Source organism: Phoxinus phoxinus (assembly GCF_949152265.1).
Source record: "Phoxinus phoxinus genome assembly, chromosome: 25".
NCBI lineage: Eukaryota > Metazoa > Chordata > Actinopteri > Cypriniformes > Leuciscidae > Phoxinus > Phoxinus phoxinus.
In genome coordinates, this window is record NC_136900.1 from 3,421,488 (window position 1) to 3,444,298 (window position 22,811).

General features: G+C 38.9%; 4 protein-coding genes across 6 annotated transcripts; 1 reads left to right on the forward strand and 3 right to left on the reverse strand.

The window, feature by feature from the left end:
• Positions 1 to 260: 260 nt before the first annotated feature.
• On the forward strand, positions 261 to 13,657 carry LOC306993253 (uncharacterized protein). 3 transcript variants are annotated; one of them, XM_079602922.1, is made up of 19 exons: positions 261 to 717; positions 1,966 to 2,079; positions 2,390 to 2,552; positions 2,779 to 2,971; positions 3,294 to 3,372; positions 3,607 to 3,668; positions 4,112 to 4,220; positions 4,309 to 4,364; positions 4,582 to 4,693; positions 4,941 to 5,002; positions 5,608 to 5,719; positions 5,967 to 6,028; positions 6,853 to 6,955; positions 8,931 to 8,995; positions 9,146 to 11,156; positions 11,262 to 11,321; positions 11,484 to 11,549; positions 11,945 to 12,010; positions 12,340 to 13,657. In XM_079602922.1, the coding sequence occupies exons 2-19, from the start codon at positions 1,977 to 1,979 to the stop codon at positions 12,576 to 12,578; spliced, it is 3,723 nt and encodes a 1,240-aa protein (XP_079459048.1). In that variant the 5' UTR covers positions 261 to 717; positions 1,966 to 1,976; the 3' UTR covers positions 12,579 to 13,657. The 3 variants fall into 3 exon arrangements, with proteins under 3 accessions (XP_079459048.1, XP_079459049.1, XP_079459047.1); XM_079602923.1 differs by lacking the exon at positions 261 to 717 and having other exon boundaries at positions 1,214 to 2,079; positions 12,359 to 12,489; XM_079602921.1 differs by lacking the exon at positions 261 to 717 and having other exon boundaries at positions 1,220 to 2,079.
• A 3,499-nt stretch (positions 13,658 to 17,156) lies between these two features.
• On the reverse strand, positions 17,157 to 17,544 carry LOC306993292 (histone H2B-like; the record flags this gene model as incomplete). Its single annotated transcript, XM_079602966.1, has 1 exon — positions 17,157 to 17,544. Exon 1 carries the CDS (start codon positions 17,529 to 17,531, stop codon positions 17,157 to 17,159), a length of 375 nt encoding a protein of 124 aa, XP_079459092.1. The 5' UTR covers positions 17,532 to 17,544.
• A 3,038-nt stretch (positions 17,545 to 20,582) lies between these two features.
• On the reverse strand, positions 20,583 to 21,068 carry LOC306993272 (histone H3.2-like). The gene has a single exon (XM_079602945.1). The coding sequence runs from the start codon at positions 21,026 to 21,028 to the stop codon at positions 20,618 to 20,620; it is 411 nt and encodes a 136-aa protein (XP_079459071.1). The 5' UTR covers positions 21,029 to 21,068; the 3' UTR covers positions 20,583 to 20,617.
• A 325-nt stretch (positions 21,069 to 21,393) lies between these two features.
• LOC306993274 (histone H2A-like) lies at positions 21,394 to 22,488 on the reverse strand. The gene has a single exon (XM_079602947.1). The coding sequence runs from the start codon at positions 22,453 to 22,455 to the stop codon at positions 22,069 to 22,071; it is 387 nt and encodes a 128-aa protein (XP_079459073.1). The 5' UTR covers positions 22,456 to 22,488; the 3' UTR covers positions 21,394 to 22,068.
• Positions 22,489 to 22,811: the final 323 nt, after the last annotated feature.

A 22,811-nucleotide genomic window follows, 5' to 3' on the forward strand; every position in this document is an offset into this window, starting at 1 on the left:
AAAACACATAAGGGTCATTGGAACCAATAGTTTAAAGGACCATTTATTTGTTAAAGCTTTATTTTACTGTGTTATATAAGTGTCCTCTCCTTGAGAGAAAGAATGTATTATCTTGATGTTTTGAGAAGACTCTCCTATTTATAGTTGGAGCCTGGTAAAATCCACCTTGGAAAAGCTGTGTGTGTGTGTGTGTGTGTGTGTGTGTGTGTGTGTGTGTGTGTGTGTGTGTGTGTGTGTGTGTGTGTGTGTGTGTGTGTGTGTGTGTGTGTGTGTGTGTGTGTGTTTGTTTTGGGGCATAGAAGGACAGATTTCAAGACATTTCAAAGAGCTATAAGGACCCTCCGGTATAGGAGGACAGTTGGCTGTCCTCATAAAAATAAACCTTATAAAACCTTTTCTCATCATGTTTTATTACCCAAAAAGTGGTTTTCTCAAAAGTCTTTGTGTACCAAAAACCTGACATATTTTGTATATTTGTGTGTCCGCCACTGCCCCCTATCGGTTGTCGTGGTCCCTGCATGTTGCGACACACAGGCGCGGGAAATTATACACAAACGCGGGAGATTATACACAACGCGCGAAATTAGACACGAATTCAACACTGCGCATGCTCAGTTTGCACAACTCATTTTGATTGGCTGGATAGGAGAGAGCTACGTCTGTCATCAGCTGATTCATTTTCCCGGGAGATCTGGATATGCACGTTGTGGAGAGCAGGTAAGAAATCAATAAAAAAAACGTTTTAATAGGTTCCAATGACAAGTATGGTTATGGTTATGGTTATTGTTATGGTATTTAGCAGACGCTTTTGACTAAAGCAACATACAAATAACGACAATAAAAAGTTAAACTTAACAGTTACGGGTAATGACCGTGACCCAATACCACGCAATCACGGCCTTTGTCAACTTTGACAAATTAAAAAATAATACAAGTTTAATCGATTTGTTTTAAATATCCATGATATAAAGACAGCTTAAAAGCACAATTAATTGTATTGTGCCATCGCAGGCTAGCCTATGTATTTATTTTATCTTATGACAATCGACCTTATGTTTTGATATTTTTTACATGCATTTTATATACAATAGTTTTAATTAGAACTATGTTATAGTTTTCACATATTAGCAGTATTTTAGTCCCTCTTTTCACTGAGATTGTTTCAAATTAGATTTTTTTTTTTCCAATCTTATATGTTTCATTCAGATGACCAAGAACATACACATTTTGGAGGATGATCACGTCAATGAAGAAAATATATATATTTTTACAAGAGAGATATTAAAAGAAGGGCTTTGTCCAAAATACAATATAGATAGGGTTACAATGGAAAACTTGGAAGGCCATTACAAATATATTTTTTATGAAATGAATGACACTAACAGGATTGACGTCACAGTAATAGGACTGACAGGATGACATGACACATTCTTCAGTATACACTGCACATATTTGCTTAGATAATATTGTACAATTTTACCTTTTTAAATTGCATGATATTGTTTTGCACTCTTATAGTGTTATTGGTGAAACACATTACATTTCTAAGAGATCTAAAGCCCGGTTTCACAGACAGGGTTTAGATTAAGCCATGTTAGGCCTTAGTTCAATTAGGACATTTAAGTAGCTTTTATAAACGTGCCTTAGAAAAATGCATTACTGGTGTGCATCTTGAGACAAAACAATGACACTGACATATTTTAAGATCTGTCAGTGCAAGTTGCTTTCAGTTAAAACTGCTCAGACATGCATTTTAGTCTGGGACTAGGTTAAGCCTTGTCTGTGAAACTGGGGGCTAATGTTCTGTTTGTCTGTGTATGTCCCCTCACAGAACTTCAAATATATTGATATACTGACAGGAAATCTTATTTGAATGTTATGAAAGCATAGAACTCAATGGTATTAGTGAGATGAAAAGTAGTGAATTTGTGTTGTTGTTTACATTTTTGTTTTTAATTCCCTTAGCAAATTCTGTCATGCCCCGTAGAACTACTCCCCTTCAGGATGCCACTGATCACATCCTTGCAGGAAGAGACAAGAGTTCAATGTTAGAGATAAGATACATTAATCCAGTGAAAGGTGAGTGGCTTTGACACACTGTGGGCTCGACTGAGGGGTTACACGGCTATGGTTCTTGAGTTGATATTATGACCAGTGGTTTTCAGTCTATGGCTATTAATTGTACAAACATCAATATAAATTAAAGTTGTTAATAGTATTGTAATAATATTTGAGTTAATAGTGGTGGGCCTGTATGTTGCTATTTTCTAAACGTGGCATTGTAGCAATTTATAGGAATAATTCAATTTGATGTGATTATTTGCAGTGCTGAGTTGTATCCAATGTATAGTCTGCTACCCCTGTGTCTCTAATAAGGTTGTGTCTGCAGGTCGTGGTATCTTCACTTTAGCGGTTTTCAACCAAGGAGACTTTGTGGTGGAGTATAGAGGGGAGCTCATTGATGCAGCTGAAGCTGACCATAGACGTACACTGTACCACAATGCATGTTCAGTCTTTATGTTTGATTTCATATGGAAGCGGAAGACATGGTGGTAAGTTCAGAATGACTAATATGTTTAGATTTCTAAAGTGAGAAGTGTAGGATTTCTGAAGTAAAGATCTCATTTTGTACTTTAACTTATCAACTGTGCATCGAACAACTAGGCCTATACTTGTATTGGATGTTGGCATTAGTGTAGTTGCTTACAAATTAAAGTACAATTCAAAAGTGTGTCACTATAAACGTCTGTTTAGTGCATGATGTCTGTAAATTTGCAGTATTGATGGAGCACTTGAAGATTCGTCATTTGGGCGACTCGTGAACGATGAACACAAGGCACCAAATTGCAAAATGAAGCTGATCGAAGCAGATGGGAAGCCACATCTCTGCCTTTTTGCACTGAAGGAAATTACGGCAGGAACTGAAATCACATATGACTATGGGGGGAAAGAGTGGCCCTGGCGTAAAGAGGTTGGTCATTTTGATTTTTTTTTTTCAATGAATTGGTGTCAAGGTTTAAAGCCTATATTTTGACATCTTGATAAAAATGAAATCATCTCTGTCTTAAAAGCTACTGTGTGTTAAGCTGTGTCAGCTTCATGATGCCACAGAGATTACACAATACCTATCGCTTGTTAGTGCCAACAATTATAACCAAAAAAAAAGAAGTCACTGCTTGGTGGTATTCAATCCGGTTTTCAGTTAATCTTGTGAGGTTAATCTTGAACTTGCATGACTCTCCCAGGTGATGCCAGCAAGCTTATCTGTATGTTTTGTCCTGAATGTTTTGTAGATTCCCCCTACTGTTACAAGCACTGCTGCCCAAGAGTCTATTAAAGACCAAACCATGTCATCCACAGTCTTTATTAAAGGTCAGTGACTGTTTGACTTGATGTTTTATCTAATTGTCAATGATGTGCTGTAGATGAGTGAGAAACTTTTATGCCACACGTGGCCATGTTTACTGAGATGGTTTACATTAGTGATGGTGGGCATATAAACGTATTGTGTCTATGAAGGATGTGAACCAGTGATAGTGTGGTTGCTTCTAGAGGGATGCACAACCCCACCCTGGCCTTCCTCATATTCTCTCCTGTATTCTACAGAGACCAGTGAGAGACCAGAAGTCCAGTCCTGCAATATGACTTCAGGCAGTTCTGCTTGTGAGGTTAGGTTGAATACGTCTGTCTGTTAAAGCAATAAGTCCCTTTGTTTTAAAATGGCTAAGGAAAGTAGTAGTTCACAACGCAAAGCATCACCACGTACACCTGGCATAGTTTTATTGAATGAGGGCACGGCAAAATTTAGTGAATTATTCGTGAATAACAATTCTTCCGCAAAAGTAATTTCCTGTAGCTGAATTGTTGGCAAGTAATTCACAAATGCAGACAGCGTAACCTTTCTAAGGTGTACTAACATAGAACAAAATGCAGCCAGAGATGTGACGTTACAGGAATTTTACAAAAGGATCAAATGTGATCCAGCCAATCATATTCAAGGGTCAGACCATTTTAAATTGTTACTCTGCCTTAGTCAGTTCAACTGTACAATAACACAATTGTGTAGTGATGTCCAAGTTCACATGTGCATTTTTCTGTTTAACTTGTTTAGACACAGCGCAGTGGTGCAAGCTTCCCTTCTGGCCAACACTCTGTTGCAGAGCTTGGTGACCACGGCCATGACTTGGAACCCAATGTTTTCTCTGCAGACTTATTCAGAGGTGAGTCCCTGCTTGAATGAGCAATGCCTGGTAAATACTAGGGTCTTGCAAAGCACTGTGCCTTCATGTCCTGTGTTCTCTTCAACAGACACCGCATTGAGAGCAGAGTGTCAGTCATCCAGTCCCACAACAGCAGAGCATGAGGTTAGTTTGAATTCAGCTGTTTATTTCGGGATGTATGAATTTTTAGAAATGAGGTAGTTACGTAAGCAACATATTTATCAATGAATTACAATTATACTGCAGATACAGTCTGAAAATCTTTGTCGGTACAGATAGTCATCTTTAAACATTTTGTTCCCCTGTCTACATCATTTTGAGTGTCATAAACCTAAAGGTTTGAGTGGGGTTCTTTTTTTAGGTGCACTGTGTCAGAGGTCAATTGGACACTTTTACGAAAGAGGGGATTAGTGAAGTTGGAGTCCAGCACCAGGAGGTGTCACCCCCTATGTTCTCAACAGACCTTGCCAGTGGTCAGTTATAGTTTTGAGTAAATATTGGTAACTTTTGGCAATGCATGTCATGTCTGCTAAGGGTTTTTAGCATGATAAACATGTGGCAATATCAGGCCATTTTTAGATGATTTATTTTCTTGTCTTGATGTATATTTTGAGTAGAATTTTGTCTGTCAGGCATGTGAGTTGAGTATGTTATGCCTATATGTAGTTTTATGACTTGAGGAAAGTCAAGCACTGAATCTCCCTGTGTTCCCTTGTACAGAGACCGAATCGAGATCAGGCTGTCAGTCATCCAGAGCCGCGCCAAACGACTCTGCTTGTGAGGTGAGTTTGAATTCATCTGTGTTCTGAAATTGACCAATGGTCAGAAGTACTGTGATGTTCCATGGAACACAATTTTCAGTGTTTTAGTAAACATCTTGCACAGCGGAAACGTCCTCTATTCAGTATGGATGGTCTTTACTAACCTCGGTGTCCCCCCAACACTGTTGTTTTTCTGAGTGTGCCACACACTGGCAGTTCAATAGTGGCAGTCTTAGAGTTTGAGCATGGATGTCATTAAGAGTCCAAAGGACAGTGTCCTTGCATACCTTGAGTTTGTCTGTTACAAACTGTCCTCACATAACATGAATATTCCTCTGTGTCACACAGATGTAGAAACTAGCATGTGCTTGTAAAGTGGCTAGTTAAGGAAGAGCGTTTCTCTCTTTAATACACATTCTTAGTTGTGGCATCTATGTGTACCAATATGGTGCTTTGTCAGCTGTTTCCTGCGGCTTGATGCTGAAATTTGTTGTGCAGTGACATGCCTCCCTTATACAAAATGGTTGCTAAATCTTGTTAAATATTCTGTCTTTGCACATATGTAGTATTATCATCTGTACCAGTTGATGCCTATTCATCTTTGCTTATTGCTGTTCTTTTTTTAGGTGCACTGTGTCAGAGGTCAATTGGACACTTCTACGAAAGAGGGGATTAGTGAAGTTGGAGTCCAGCACCAGGAGGTGTCACCCCCTATGTTCTCAACAGACCTTGCCAGTGGTCAGTTATAGTTTTGAGTAAATATTGGTAACTTTTGGCAATGCATGTCATGTCTGCTAAGGGTTTGTGACATGAAAAACATGTGGCAATATCAGGCCATTTTTAGATGATTTATTTTCTTGTCTTGATGTATATTTTGAGTAGAATTTTGTCTGTCAGGCATGTGAGTTGAGTATGTTATGCCTACATGTAGTTTTATGATTTGAGGAAAGCCAAGCACTGAATCTCCCTGTGTTCCCTTGTACAGAGACCGAATCGAGATCAGGCTGTCAGTCATCCAGAGCCGCGCCAAACGACTCTGCTTGTGAGGTGAGTTTGAATTCATCTGTGTTCTGAAATTGACCAATGGTCAGAAGTACTGTGATGTTCCATGGAACACAATTTTCAGTGTTTTAGTAAACATCTTGCACAGCGGAAACGTCCTCTATTCAGTATGGATGGTCTTTACTAACCTCGGTGTCCCCCCAACACTGTTGTTTTTCTGAGTGTGCCACACACTGGCAGTTCAATAGTGGCAGTCTTAGAGTTTGAGCATGGATGTCATTAAGAGTCCAAAGGACAGTGTCCTTGCATACCTTGAGTTTGTCTGTGTTACAAACACGTGCACAGATTTTTACCCTTTTTTTCACAAAATTACTTTAGTTTCTTAGAATTGTTATTACTTTTCTTGCTTTACTTAAATAGATAGTCCTGGGTTAATCAACCTTTTTCTTTTTAGAAATGTCAGGATAAATCTAAATTTGACTTTGGACACAGGTTCAGAAACTAGATGTGTTGTGTTTTAAATGCCAGATGAAGGTTTACGTCATTATCAATAGGAATTGTCTTCTTTGCCATCATCACAAGAGTTCCAAGTAGAAGCATATATTTCTCTTTTGTGTGTGTGACGAGTGACGCCCCAACAGTTAGCCAAGCTAAACACAAGTCACAGGAATTTAATAGATATGCTTCGCTATTATATCTCAAAAGTAACTTCTTTCCCCCCTTTTCATCTCTCCTGGTGGATTTGTAGAAAAGGTTGTGTGAAAGTTAAACAGCTTTTTTTTCAGTTTTTTTTTATTTTATTCATTTGTGTTTTATAATTTGTGTGTAAAGGTTTTATATTTATTTCATGTTTTAATTTATTTTCACAGTGTAAGATCCACAAGCTGGTTTTTGAATTGGTGAGAATTGACAAATGCTGGATATGCCATTCTCCTTTGACATCTATCAGATGGCACGGTGTAAGATGCAAACGTAAGTGTGTTATTAATTTTCTCTTAATTAATGCATTTCTCAGTATACTTTAAGTAGTTTAATTTCATGCCATGGGTCAGTTCCAGACTCGCACCTATAAAGCATAAAAACATGTTGATTGAATGTTTTATCAGTTCAAACCATTGCGGTAGAAAACACTGGAGTGGCAGATACTATGACATACCAGGCAAGTGAGTTTGCAAGCTGTAGCACATGGCAGAGAACAGAGAGTATGCCTGCAGACTAGTCGCCTTTTGGCAAAATTTACCGTTTTGGAATCAAAATAGTAAAAATTTATGTGAAGTGAAGGAGTTTTTTTTATTGAGGGGTCGGCGAGTCGGACACAAATCTGTCGCGCAGGGTTTCCCTATCCCTGGAGACTTTCGCCTTTGGATGTTGAACAAGTCCTTAATTTGTTTGCTATTATCATTTATATTATTAGGCTATCTATATTATCCTATTGCTCTTTGTTGATTAGACTTCGGCCTAAGTTAGGCTACAACCTTGCAAATGTTTAGCTCTTTCATCCGGTTCACTGCAGCTCGGCTAAATGCGTCTTTCATGGACTTCCGTGACTCCGAAATAAAATTACAACTTATAGATGAGTTCTTTGCAATGTTAACCAAATCACACAATAAGTGAAACACCACTGTTTGAATTGTTGTATAGACTCATTTCAACAAGTCCATATTTGCGACGTTAGCAATGCAAAAACTGCAGTTCTTGGTTTGATGCTCTACGTGAACATAGGGCAATGTTTGTGCTACTTCGTCAGCATTTTTAAAGATTAGCTTGGCTGAAAAGCATAATGCACAAATGTTTCATTATGTCTAAGTGAATATCAGCACAAACAAAATGCCCTCAAGTCCGTGGTGCGCTCAGGTCATTGCTGAAGTCATTCTGTAATTACGCATATGCTCACCAACTTCGAAGATGATGTTAAACCCTTCGAGCAGTAACTTTCAAACTTGCAGATTTATTAGAATGTCTATGTACTCAAAGTGTCTGTCCAATAAGCATTTCCAAGTGTGTGTTTTTTCTAACTTTGTCTAACTTCATGCCTTCCAGTAAGTCACTGGGCCTATCTTTACGCATCTGAGTTGAGAATAGATCGAGTGGGCTTTTTGAGTGGACTTCAAATTTAGTTTGGCTAATTGAGATGATAAAATTACTGTATATAAAGGTCATGATGAACTAAAAACTTTAGACCTAATAAATCCAGACTTCATTCAATGGATCCACCAAGCAATTGGCAATTCAAATGCTTGTAGGTGTCTCCATACCTTTCCAATTACTTACCTTTAACTCTCACAAACCTTAATTAATGTAGGTTAAACATTTCAGCATTTCTGTTCCACATTAGACCATTCTGCCAAAAGTCTTTGGGCCAAGGATGCATTCTGAAACACAACCTATATGGCCTCACACCTTGCACATTAAAAAATAATCAGTGTTTGGTCAGGTCAGGCTACTAATGTGTCTGTTTTTACAATAACAGTTTTATAATCATAATCTCAGATCTATATATAAGCCTCATTCATTAATTTTGTTTTTATCTGTCTGGAAATCCCAAAAAATTCTGCTTTTCATTCTGAACTCACTTTATGCTTAGTTTTCAGTTCACTTTATGCATATTTAGTGGCGTTAGTGAATAATGTGTAATGTGTGGGATCACTACATACTTTTTAACTTTGACTTTGAATGGGTAATGTAAATGCTCTGCCACTCCAGTGAATTCTACCTTAATGGTTGAAACCTGTGTACTTTTTTTCTACCGGTAAATGGAAAGTTTTAGCCATCACTCAAACTGTGCATTTTTACTGAACAGTTAATTTTATTATCATTTCTTGATTTTGTATGTTTCATAAGTGTGAAGATATTTGCATTTAATAAGAAAATGAGTATGTAATTGGTGAATATTGGAAACAGTCAATTGTTGTCTAACGCTGTGGTTTGCCTAATTTTGTCTGTGAAGAATGCTGTGGTGTGTGGCATAAAATCTGCCTCCAGAAATCCTCAGAAGACTGGGATATATCAGATGTAAGTGTACATTGAAGTATAAAATGCATAATATCAATATGATGGCTCTTATCAGTTTGTTTTTGACATCCATCCTTCCCAAGTGAATTTCTGTTATTTAAAGTATGCTGTATTTAATTAATTAATTAATTAATTAAATGTACTTTGCAGGATGATGTCTCATCTGATGACGAGTACATCCCAGACTCTGTATCAGATTCAGAAAGCTCAGGGACAGAGTTGAGTGTTGAGTTGCCTGAACCATCGAAAAAGTCCCATACCACTAATATGCCTGATTTAGGCATTACTTTTGCTGAACAAGAACAGACCATAGATATACAGGACAACTCAGAAGATATCTGTAAGAATATCCTGATGGATCTAGAAACTACTGGTGATCTCCAAAGTGACCCTGAACCAGAACCAGAAAGCTCAGAGTCATACCTGCAGATAACAAAAGATGCGAGTAATGAAAAGGGTACTGTGGATATTCTTGGCCAAAGTAAATCCCCAACCAAATCAGGAAAAATCCTTAAAAGCCAAGTCAATTATTGTTTTGTATGTGGAAAACCTCAAACAAAACTTGCACGTCATCTCGAGAGGCATGTAAATGAAAATGCTGAAATCGCACAGGCACTCCAGTTCTCCAAAACATCAAAGGACAGAAAGGTTCTTCTAGAGAAATTCCGAAACCTTGGCAACTTCAAGCATAACTCAATTGTTAAAACCACAGGGTCAGGCTGTCTTAAAGTGAAACGGAGTTCCAAAGAGAGCAGCAGGCCGGAGACGTATGATTACTGCTTGTACTGTAAGGGTATGTTATCCAGAAAAGAACTTTCTCGACATATGAAAAGATGTGCTCTAAGACCCGAGAATAATGTTGAAGATGGACCTGAGTTGAGAGAGAGAGTCATTGGTATAGCATCTGCTCAATCTACAATGTCCCAGCCAATTTCAAGTGAACTTTGGTCAGTGCTGGGCAAAATGCACAAGGATGACGTGTCCACTGCAATAAGGAATGATCATTATCTCCTGCAGTTTGCCCAGTCCCTCTTTAATAAGCATGGGAGTGACAGATCAAAGCATGAGTATATAAGACAGAAAGTAAGGGAACTTGGGAGATTACTTGTGACTTTGCGCCACACAACTAGAATCCATAACATGGAAGAGGCAATAAAACCAGGCAACTTCTTTGTTCTTACTAGTGCTGTCAAGAAAGTTTCAGGTTTTGATCATGAAAACAACACATTCAAAGCCCCAAGTTTGGCCCTGAAAATTGGGCATTCTCTCAGAAAGATAAGTGACCTCATCATGTGTCGTGCCCTCATGGAAGAGGACCAAGAGGGGATCGATTCCATCAGGAGGTTTCACACACTTCATGAAACAAAGTGGTCTGAATTAGTTTCCCATTCTGCCTTATCAAACCTGAGTGAGGCAAAATACAACAAGAGCACCAGGCTCCCACTGGCCAAAGACGTTCAGAAGCTACAGTTATATCTTGGTCAGCAAGTGGAACTGGCTAAGGAGAAACTAGCCGATAACCCAACAGCAGGCACTTATGCAGCACTAGCAAAGCTGACCCTCTGTCAAGTCATTTTGTTTAATAGGAGGAGGGAAGGTGAAGTGGCACGGATGACTGTAAAAAATTTTGAAGATCGTGACATGTCACAACTAAATGATGACATAAGCACTGGGCTTACAGAAGTTGAGAAGAGACTTTGCAAACAATTCGCCAGAGTGGAATTGAAGGGGAAAAAAGGACGAAAAGTTGCTGTGATCCTGACCCCTGATATGACTGCTAACCTGTCACTCCTCATTAGTAAGAGGAAAGAGTGCGGAGTAACTGAAAACAACAATTACCTCTTCGCTGTTCCTTCTAGTGATGGTCACTACAGAGGGCAGTTTGGTCAATTTGCAGATGCTTGTGGAGCCGAAGATCCTCAAAACCTCAGATCAACTAACCTTCGCAAACAGATCGCCACAATAAGCCAAGTCATGAACTTGAAAGATAATGAACTTGACCAGCTGGCCGATTTTCTCGGTCATGACATTAGGGTGCATAGGGAGTACTATCGACTGCCCCAATCAACAATTCAGCTGGCCAAGATCTCAAAGCTGCTTATGGCTATGGAGAAGGGAAGTGTGAAGGATATTCAAGGAAAATCTCTGGACGAAATTGGTGGTATGTATCATTTACATGTTGTTAAATCTAGGTGTATGTGTATATGGTTGGTGTAATAACTATAATTATAATAATTATGAATAATTATTAACTGTCATTTAATAGATGACATGGACGATATGGATACAGGGTCACAGCAACTCCCTAATGTTTCCACATTGCAAGGTACTGTTCAAATTGGGACCCAAGGCTACTGAAATTGTTGTATTCTGTGTTGCAGATTTTGTAATTGTATTGGTGAAACATTTAAAATAGGCTTTTTTTTAATACATTTAGATAACCGCCTACTGTTATTTCAAACATGTATGAACTTTGTTTTGTTTTTAGAAAATGAAGACATGTTGGCTTCTGGCACTTTTGGATCGCCTCACCTCTCCGAGACTGCAGCTCAAGGTATAATCTCAATGATGGACCCAAAGTTTGCCCAACATAGGCTATGTTGAGCTGGGATCTGTGGGTTCATTATAGTATATTAAATTTTAGTCAGGAATATTCCAGTAGTACGATTTTGTAGAAGCTTAACTTTTGTTAGAAGCTTAACTTTTTGTCATCTCTCTTCATTGTGACACATATGCTTTGTGGCTAGTATTTTAATGTGTTCAGTAGTTTGCATGATAATTTTAAAACAACAGGGAAGACTTGGCCTGTGTAAAATCTACATAATTTCCTAGTAAAATGTGTAGTTATTATAATGTAGAATTGGCTGTCTGCAGTTTTATACCTATCCCCTCCATGCCCATGGTGTCTCTTTAAGCCCATACATTTATACTGTGCAATATGTTTTTTAGATGACCAGGGGAACTCTGCCTGTGTAACTTCCAGTTCACCTCATCTCCCTGACTCTGTTACTCAAGGTATTATATAAATGCATTGCCATGTCCATCACTAGGCACACTTGCCAATGTGCAGTCAACACTTACATTATGTTTGGTTAGACATAAAGCATATAAAGAAGCTGGATGTATTTTGTTTTAACAAGCAGTGTAATGAAATGTCATGTTAATGAAAACAATCTAACTTGCTTTTTAGCAGATCTAAATTCAATTTATTATCACACACATTTTGTCTACACAAGTTCCAGCTTGTTTGGCAATTTTGAACAGCAACATCCCTACCTGCAAGTACTTCTTGCAGGATCTTATATCTTTTTTTGATCTTCTAATCTAATTTTTTAATTGTTCAGGTTTCTGTGTTTCATCAAGGCGGTGTGTGAAGAGACCATGGTCTGAGGAGGAGATACAAGCTGTGATGAAACATATGAGGCCTTTTATTGAAAACGGTGTCACTGTCACCAGTGAGCAGTGCCTGAAGTGCAAGGCAAAGGAACAACCTATCTTGGAGACAAGATCCATCCAAAACATTAGAGATTTTGTACGCAACAGAGGCTTGGCCTTTAAAAGGCATTCAAATGCTAAACGCTAAAATGCACTTTTGGATAGCCTGAGCCTTTACTTTTCTAGGCATGTTTTACAAGTTGGGTTCCTGTGTTCAGAAATGGTTTAGGTCACTTCATTTATTTGGCTCACAGGCCATTTTTTTTTTTTTGCTATGTGGTTAGCCTGATTCACTTTTATTTTATTTTATTAATTTTTGCAAAGCTGTCCTTGGTTAAGGAATGGATTTTTGAGGTGACCAAATCAAATATAATTCAGTGATTCAACAAATGTTGTGTTGTGTGTTAATAATGACAAACCTAGATTATTATTTTTTTAACATTTTTAGCTTAAATGCAGATGAGTTGAGTTTAGTAGTCAAACATAATGAAATCAACTGAGCTAAATATACTTGGTGAGACCACAAAACAACAAAAGAGCAAGCATAATTATAATAATGTGATTAGGTTGTCTGAGAGAATTGAGGTTGTTTCATTGTATTGAGAGTAAACCTACGTTCCACAAACAGGACTGGTTGAAGGGGAGTGGGTGAGTGACTGACAAAGTTTTAAAAGAAAATGCAATCAAGCATGGAGGCCTTCAAGTTACTTATTAGGCTATTTAGGCTTCATTATCCATTATATGTTGCTGCTTTGTATGTTCTTGTTGCATTCTATAAACCCTTACTATTCAAATTGCTAGTAAAGCTGATGAACTCTCATAGAGATCGTTTTTAAATAGGTTTAACATATACCCTAACGTAACGTAATTTGTGACAATATCCCTAAGTAGATAAACATGTTTTTGAAGAGTGGTTTGGTAAGTGTAACAATTAATCCACTGGAGGCAAGATGTAGAGAACCCAAATGCAGTTTATTAACGTAACATATCCAAAAACAAGCTCAAACAAAAGCGTGGCTTGAAACAAGAACATTGACTAGACATGAGGCATACAAAGGCATCGGCATTACTCCGAAAAGGCTCTTTTCTCAGGTCATGTATGATCTGGTGCAGTGGGCAATGGCAGACCCTGGACACGCAGATTGCAGTGTGGATTTGAAACACAATGGACTTTATGCACAGCTGCACTACTTCCTGAACTTTAGCTAGCTCCTTTGTTTCCTGTCTGCCATTATTGGACAAACTGATTAATCCAGGTGTGGCTGACCAACAACAATAATCAGACACACCTGGATTAAGCAGTTTGTTCAATTATGGCAGACAGGAAACAAAGGAGCTAGCTAAAGTTCAGGAAGTAGTGCAGCTGTGCATAAAGTCCATTGCAGGTTGGCAGTTGGTTCAGGACATGGAAAAACTCCATAATACTAGGGAGCAAGGATGCAATGGCATGTGCTGGTGGGGTTGAGTTCGTCCTAATGGATGCAAGCAGTTTTTGTGTTATGCTCTTAGTTGATTTATTGACATGTGCCCACCTGTAGGTAGACCCCATCAGATAAGAGCTGTGGTGTTATCTGTACACTTTTGTAGCTTGACAGAATTTGATTGTGGGTGCTGATGTTTTCTAGAGGATGAAGTGTAGAGTTGATTGTGCTGCTTATGTACATTATATGCAAATTATGTCCCGATGTGATGAGTTATTTACAACTTTTGTGCCAAATTGTAATGCACAACAGAGGTCAACAAAAAAACAAAAATGACCTTAATATATCACATATTATTATAATGGTGTGCCTCAGTCACTTTGGTCTTATAATCCATGTGTCCTTTTAAAGCAGGTTAAACTTGGTATATGTGTATGGTGAACTGGCCTTACAGACCTTGTGTCCTTTTAAAGCAGTTTATACTTTGTGTATGTGTATGGTGAACTGGCCTTACAGACCTTGTGTCCTTTTAAAGCAGGTTCAACTTGGTGTATGTGTATGGTGAACTGGCCTTACAGACCTTATGTCCTTTTAAAGCAGGTTAAACTTGGTGTATGTGTATGGTGAACTGGCCTTACAGACCTTGTGTCCTTTTAAAGCAGTTTATACTTTGTGTATGTGTATGGTGAACTGGCCTTACAGACCTTATGTCCTTTTAAAGCAGGTTAAACTTGGTGTATGTGTATGGTGAACTGGCCTTACAGACCTTATGTCCTTTTAAAGCAGTTTATACTTTGTGTATGTGTATGGTGAACTGGCCTTACAGACCTTGTGTCCTTTTAAAGCAGGTTAAACTTGGTGTATGTGTATGGTGAACTGACCTTACAGACCTTGTGTACTTTTAAAGCAGGTTCAACTTGGTGTATGTGTATGGTGACATCATCGACCTTGTACACCACACTGTCCTTATAGACCGTGTTACAGAAAAGTCTTTACAAACCACCAGAAAGTCTGAAAAAGAGCACTTTTTTATATCTCAGTTGTGCAAAGAAAATCTTTTAATTTTAAGTCGTGTATAGGTTCGCTGATTTTTTTCATGATTTTTGATATGTTTTTTGTAGCTCTAGCACCACTGGAACCTGGTGTCCCCGCAGCCCTGTGCTCAGTCTGATTTGCCCAAAAATTCAAAAATTGTCCCCCTAGTCCGACAAACGGGTATGTGTGTGTGTGTGTGTGTGTGTGTGTGTGTGTGTGTGTGTGTGTGTGTGTGTGTGTGTGTGTGTGTGTGTGTGTGTGTGTGTGTGTGTGTGACTGCAAGCGGGGCGGCCTACAAAGTCCTCGTGAGTCTTGAAGCTGATTTCTGCTGATGAAACTGCAAACTATCTTCAGTAAAACTTTTCTTCAATTTATTATAATTCGGACTCCGGGTCTTCATTCATTATATCTGGTTCTGGGTCTTTGACTGTAAATCCCCTTCCAGTTTCAACTAGTTTCAACAATTCACAAATAAAGGGAGTGGTGGCCCTCTAATCTATTTAGTTCAAATAAAAATCTAGAGCTCATACTATATAACTTATTTAAGCATGTACAATTATTGAACAATAAGATATTGTCATTAGCACAGTCATTGCTCATATAGAAACAATTACTTGTTCAATGTTGTATCTCAAGTTATTATTAAATAATAACTAAAGTATCTCTATATTAGCGATGTACAATTTTTTTTACCAGTGTTCATTTTCTGAAAACAAATGCTCTATAAATTACAGGTATGTTCTTACTTGAAATTTGTAAGTAATGTTGTCAATATTTTATCCTCCTGAGACCCAGAAAAAAAAAGTTTTTTTTGAATTTAGTTTTTTTTTTTAGCATAAGAGCATACCAAACAAATGGTTTAAAAAAGTGTCTCTGTAGTGGACACCAGAACTCAGTTGTTTAAAAAATAAAATGACATGAAATTATATGTAGGCAAAAACATTTACAAAACAATACATTTTGGGGTTTCAGGATTTTTTTTAACCACAATGGTATAAAGTTGTATAAAGTTGATTCTCAACTATGTTATGAAACATATAACGGAATGCATTGATACACCATTTTACTTTATGTAATATGTGGGTAAAATGGCCATAAATTAATATTCCCATTCAATTTAATGTATCTATACACTGTATCTAATTTGCACATTAATGTGTTCTTGGAGCAACATTTAATGAAAAAGAAGTGTAATAATTAGCAACATTTTAATAATAATATCTAAAATTTCATAGGAATGTTGATGTATAATTTATTTTCATATTCACTTTTTGTGTCTCCCAAAATGCCTGATAAGCATGATTTAAGTCCTGATGTCCTCTACAGTGACATGTATGACATCAATGCCCTGTTCTGAAATCAAACCCCATAACTTTTCCTGAGATGTTGGTTTATTAAATACAAATAGAAAAGTTGTCCGATGTAATTATAATTACAATATAGTATCATATTTCCATAAGGGTGCTACATTTGATCACTAAATGAATGCCAGACATTTTAAAGATCAATGAGTTGTTTTCATGGTGAAACCTCCAGACATTTGGTATCTCTGAAAAGCCCCGAATGTGGTCTTTACAGGACACCCAGGTTATGAAATGTGGCATGTATGGCGTCAGAGAAATTTACTAAAATATAATGTCCACTACAGTGGACACAAGTCTATTCCTGGGTCCCATAGAATGTTCATTTTACTCAAACACACATATAAATAGAAAATCCAGGGAAATAAAGTTTCTAAATTGTACTTTCATCTGGACACAGCTGATGAAATTAAAACAATAAAACAAAAGTTTATGACTTTAATTTTAAATAGTACAAAAAATAAAAGGTACAAAACACTATCATCTTTATTCTTTAAAAAGTGTCAGCACATCATGGTAATTGTGGCTGTACTTCTGCAAATCCATCTTTTAAGACTATTTTTCAGGTATTTTTTTTTATTTTCTCTTAAAACTTAAACAGTGATTCCTTACTTTCATTGGTATAGTTTATTTTTATTGGTATAAGGTATCTTATATTTTAGTAAACATTATATTTTAGTAAATTTCTGACACCATACATGCCACAAGTCATAACCTGGGTGTCCTCTAGGGTTATGAAACGTGTTCAGCCTAAATCTCCTCGAGAAAGTTAGATAAGTGTTGCGTTTGTATTAAGAGATTCATCAAAATTGTCATGGGATCAAGATTAGATAAATACACAAAAGCTCTTTATCCGAGAAGATGTGTGGCTCTTAAAAGAGCCTTTGGGTAGTTGAAGTCAGGCACGCCTCACTTCGAGCTGGTGTATTTGGTGACGGCCTTTGTGCCCTCGGACACGGCGTGTTTGGCCAGCTCTCCGGGCAGCAGCAGACGCACGGCGGTCTGGATCTCTCTAGAAGTGATGGTGGAGCGCTTGTTGTAGTGCGCGAGGCGAGACGACTCACCGGCGATGCGATCGAAGATGTCGTTGACGAAAGAGTTCATGATGCCCATCGCCTTGGAGGAGATGCCGGTGTCAGGATGAACCTGCTTCAGGACTTTGTAGACATAGATGGCGTAGCTCTCCTTCCTGGACTTTCTGCGCTTCTTTCCTCCCTTGACAGCGGTCTTGGTGACGGCCTTCTTTGAGCCCTTCTTAGGCGCGGACTTTGCTGGTTCAGGCATGATGACGCGAGATCACAAGACTGACGAATAATGACTCCAGTGCGATACAGAGGCATTAGGCTTGTTTGAGATGCGCCTTGCCTCGCCTGAAGTGTAGTCGAGAGTAGGCGGCTGCAGTGAGGGGAGGAGTGAAAAAAGCGCAGGCAAGCCGGACAGTTTTCTCTTCTCACAGTGGATCTGACACCTGTGAGATCAAAGATGGATATCGCGGGATTCACGCTTGTGCACAGTGTTGCTAATCAACTGGATGTAATTTAAGTTCTGTTGCTTTTATATGAAAATAAATATAATGAACAAGACACCCAAAGCACTTATTCAATCCCACTCCAAATAGGCTACGTGTTTATCAATCATTTGTTTCTTTACTACAGACGTGTTTTTATATATGGCCTATATATATATATATTTTTTTTTTATAAAAATGACATAATCACATAATCCATAGAGATCGCACTGTCAGAGAGTTTGGGAATACTCACACATAATTTATACACATAAAAACACGAAATCAGAGTTTTAAATTCAAACATTTAAAAAAAGAACAATACATCACGGTTGTTTAAACCAATGAGCATTAAGCTGTGTCGTCAGCAAGTCGTTTCCCATCATGCTTTTGAACCGCGCAGTCGGTGGAGAGCAACTGCGCTCGACTGCAGAATCCGACAGGTGTGCCTTGCGCTCGCGAGAGATTTTTGACATACGTCAGCAATCAGCATGACATCAGAGCCAGGCGGAACGCAGTCGGACACATTTCTAACCGGCATGCATCTCGCGGTGATCACCGGTGATCGGTTCTGCGCAGATTTTGCTCATCTCAAACAAGCCTATTTATTCACTGCCCTATGCTAATATTCAAAGCGATACGGGATTTTGTCTGTTTTCATAGGCCAACCCCATAAACTCGTATTTCATTTGACAACTTGAGAGAAATGAGGGCCAATCACAGGCGGATAAATTATAGTCCCGCCCACTGCTCCCCAAGTTTCCGTTGTTTGTTTCCCGCTATTGTGCATCATCGAGTAATTTAAAAACCTCTTATAAACACATTGAGCGAGTTTGGGAGGAAAGAGACCAATAATGACCAGACACGCTTTAAAAGCTCCATGAAACTGTTTAGAAGTTTAAACTACAGCAATAATAAATTAAAGCCCATTTGACGACAATATACTTCGTTTCGGCATTATCACTTCTGCCAACTGTGGTAACGTTAAGTTACCAGTTTATCGAATTGCTTTTTTTGTTTAACAGATCGTGAAACTGATTAACATTTATTACAAAAACAGACGGTTTAACTGTGGGTATTATGTTATAGTAAAATAAAAAGTTATATATTCTCGATGTATCACTGTGAAACATTTACGAGTTGTTAGGTAAAATTCATCCAGGATTGAGAAAACAAAGCGTTATGTAATTTATGCTTGACATAACCAAAGCATTGACTCTTTCTGTGGCAGAGTGTGTGGCTCTTAAAAGAGTGTTTAACTCTGGTTACTTCAGTCTATCAATGAAAGACAACATTAGCTACTGTGTGTGAGACGCGAGGAAGCCTTTTAGATTTGCTTACAGGACCTGAGAGAAACCAGCGTCGCGTCACATGACACACACCTCCCCCAAAATATAGCAAGACCACGTGTGATTTTTGTTTCATATTAAAATTTATGAAATGTATTTCACAAAGATCATGTTTTACAGTACTGGTTTATAATGAAAATTGATTTTCTACAAGCTCACCAAGGTAAACGAAGAGGGACACAATATACATCACAATATTAAAGTAAAATTATTAAATTAGAGTGGCACATCTCTTTTATCTTCTGTTTATGCCTGAATGTGTCTGTACATGTATCATTTAAGTGTTTTTTTTCTCTCTCCTTTTTAATAATGGGAAATTAGGAAACACAAACAATGGAGACAATCTATGATGGAGACACAGACAAAATTATTGTATTAAAACTGCAATGCTAAAATGCAGGATTATGTTTGATACTCCGCATACTGTCATTACTGACTGCATACAGTTTAACCAAAGACTGGAAAATGATCAGCAAAACATCCTTTCATGCCACTTTTTGAATATCTCCATAGTTTGTACGGCTGCCACCAGGACCCTGAGTCAGGTATGAGTGGTCCTCCGAGGTCACACGACTGTGTCCAGGTGCCAGCATGTCGAAGAAAACAAGTCAGTCAATCTCCAATAATGCCAGTTGTTCCTAACTTTCCTTAATAGGATATAAAGGTAAACAGGAGAATATGTTCTTTCTCTCAAGGAGGACACTTTTAATCTAACTGGAAAGTAAGGCTTTAACAAATAAAAGATATGGTGCATTACCCTAGAAAAGCAAATGTATATATTGACACATATTGAAGACCTTTCTCAAAACGAGTCCATATTTCATTTCTGGAAGCCGGGCTAAATGAGCAAGCACTGTTACTGCATTCCTGGCACGGGCCAGACCCTCCAGTCTCCTCTCAGATATTGAATACAGACATTAGAGAATACATGAAAGAACATTAATCACACTGGTAACTTCTAACAAAGTAAAATCTCATAATCTTAGAGAAGTCCTTCAACTCATATGATATTTAGAAGGAAAAATATTAATACCTTGATTATAATCACTCATAATCATTACATATACATTGAAGCAGAAGTTGATTCCAGAATCCACCCGTTCAAAGTAAAAGTATTCACCAATATAGCGTTATTTGACATTATTCTCAGCATACAGTAGTCATGCACTCCCACATGATCACAGCATACACTAATTTTTTCGAAGAGAACATTTAAAACGCTTATATATTTAAACGTATATATAGACCTCTGACACTTCAGTTTGATACTGTAATAACGGTTTAGATGTCAATCACTAAACAGCAGAACAGAATTATTTCAATGTTGTCACTTCTTTACTATTTATTTTCGGGCACACCCTTTATCTGCTGCTGATTATACAGACCCGGAAGTTACTTGTACCAAATTATATATTTTATTTATATATTTTCAGCGTTACATTGGAAATTATCTCATTCAGTTTAAACTTGAGTGGCTCTTAAAAGAGCCGTTGTGGTTTGACGCAGACGCGGGTTTAAGCGCGCTCTCCGCGGATGCGGCGGGCCAGCTGGATATCTTTGGGCATGATGGTGACCCTCTTGGCGTGGATGGCGCATAGGTTGGTGTCCTCGAACAGGCCGACCAAATAAGCCTCGCTGGACTCCTGCAGGGCCATGACAGCGGAGCTCTGGAAGCGCAGGTCCGTCTTGAAGTCCTGAGCGATTTCTCTCACCAGCCGCTGGAAGGGCAGTTTGCGGATCAGCAGCTCGGTGGACTTCTGATAGCGGCGGATCTCCCGCAGAGCCACGGTCCCCGGCCGGTAGCGGTGAGGCTTCTTGACGCCGCCGGTGGCCGGAGCGCTCTTACGGGCGGCTTTAGTAGCGAGCTGCTTCCTCGGGGCTTTACCACCGGTGGATTTACGAGCGGTCTGCTTGGTTCTTGCCATTGCTGCGGTCTTCTTCTCTCTGTCCTGCTTGCGCTGGAAATGCCGCTCTGTGTTATACACCCGTTTTTAAAGCATTGACCAGCCACGAGCTCATAGTGTCGCGAGGATACAGGCCTTGTGATTGGCTAATACGTAATGTCTGCGCATGAGTGCCAGCCAATGGCTGCGCGTTTCCACTTTTCAAACAAGGGGAGGGTTTCCCGCTCGAATGACTTTGTTCCGTTCGTTGACTACTTTGCTCATCAAACAGTGTACATAACATAAGCTCCCTGGTCTTTATACTCGCATTGTTGTTTAGTTTATTTATTTGCCAGACTCATGTCAAAAAACCACGCAAGACAGGACAGATAAAAAGAAAAAAACAACAAGCAAACAAACAGTAAAAAGAAAAAGAAAGCAAATACAAAAATTAAAATACATACAGACTTTTCAGCCAATGCACTCTCAGTCTGGATGTGTACCTGGAGCAGCTCACACATGGATTTGAGAGTGCTACCATGATACTGTTGGTAGACTCATCCAGACGTTGTATTTATGTGTTCTGAAACACTCGCCTTAATTCCCAGTGATTGTGCAGATCTCGGATTAGAACAAAGTTACATTACAGTCTGTGTAAAAGCACTGCAGCGAGACAGGCGAGGGTTTACATTCGTCCCGTAAAACAGCATTAATGGCAAAAGACCCAGAGTAACAATTTGAGGACCAATTTCAGCATTCTGAATATGATATGCAAACAGCTTTTTTTTTTATTTCAGATAATCTATTTTTATTATAAATAAACTATTAAGGCTTGGTAGACAACTCGATTTCATTATTAGGTGAGATGAGTAGCACACACGTTAGGTTAGGGGATCACATGTGCACCTACGATTTGTAATCGTCGTTGCAGAGAAATGACACATTTTATAGATTGATGGGTCATCTTCCCCCTCAACAAAATGAGTTTATGGTGTTTGTAAACAAATAAAAGCGCTCAATGTCAGATAAAATGGGTGGCTCTTAAAAGAGCCGTTGTTTTAGTAACCCAGTCTTCAATCGGCTTATTTGGATTTGGCGGGTTTCTCGGTCTTCTTGGGCAGCAGCACGGCCTGGATGTTGGGCAGCACGCCGCCCTGAGCGATGGTCACTCGGCCGAGGAGTTTGTTGAGCTCCTCGTCGTTGCGCACCGCGAGCTGCAGGTGACGGGGGATGATGCGGGTCTTCTTGTTGTCCCGAGCGGCGTTTCCAGCCAGCTCCAGGATCTCAGCGGTGAGGTACTCGAGCACCGCCGCCAGATAAACAGGAGCACCGGCACCGACGCGCTCGGCGTAGTTTCCTTTGCGCAGAAGCCTGTGAACACGGCCGACGGGGAACTGCAGTCCCGCCCTGGAGGAGCGAGTCTTAGCCTTCGCTCGGGCCTTGCCGCCGGTTTTGCCTCTGCCGCTCATTTTAGTTCAGTTACTACAGACAACAAAGTAGTAGAATGAACCTATTGTGTTTCCACATACTGGTTTTAACCTAGAGTGCCAATCGCTCATTGGTTTAGAGGCTCTAAAGATTCCAACCAATCACTGAACTTCCCTCCAAAGCCCCACCCCTTTCTGGCGGGGATTACTATACACAGGTATTAATTACCTTTACGACAAGATAAAACCATTGAAATATACATGTATGTATGTATATACAACATTTAAATAAATACAAAAAATGGATATTGTACGCTGTTTCTTCCAGAAGTGCTGCACCTTTCACACAAATGTCATGTACATTCTGGGCACGATGATGGTTTGATACTGTACAGTAT

Excerpts from the sequence above, each read along its gene's own strand:
- LOC306993274 (XM_079602947.1), bottom strand. The coding sequence starts at position 22,455 with ATGAGCGGCAGAGGCAAAACCGGCGGCAAGGCCCGAGCGAAGGCTAAG.
- LOC306993272 (XM_079602945.1), bottom strand. The coding sequence starts at position 21,028 with ATGGCAAGAACCAAGCAGACCGCTCGTAAATCCACCGGTGGTAAAGCC.
- LOC306993253 (XM_079602921.1), top strand. The coding sequence starts at position 1,911 with ATGAAAAGTAGTGAATTTGTGTTGTTGTTTACATTTTTGTTTTTAATT. Across the intron at positions 4,694-4,940 it reads CTCAACAGACCTTGCCAGTG|AGACCGAATCGAGATCAGGC; the intron begins GTCAGTTATAGT and ends TCCCTTGTACAG. Across the intron at positions 12,011-12,339 it reads CCCTGACTCTGTTACTCAAG|GTTTCTGTGTTTCATCAAGG; the intron begins GTATTATATAAA and ends TTAATTGTTCAG.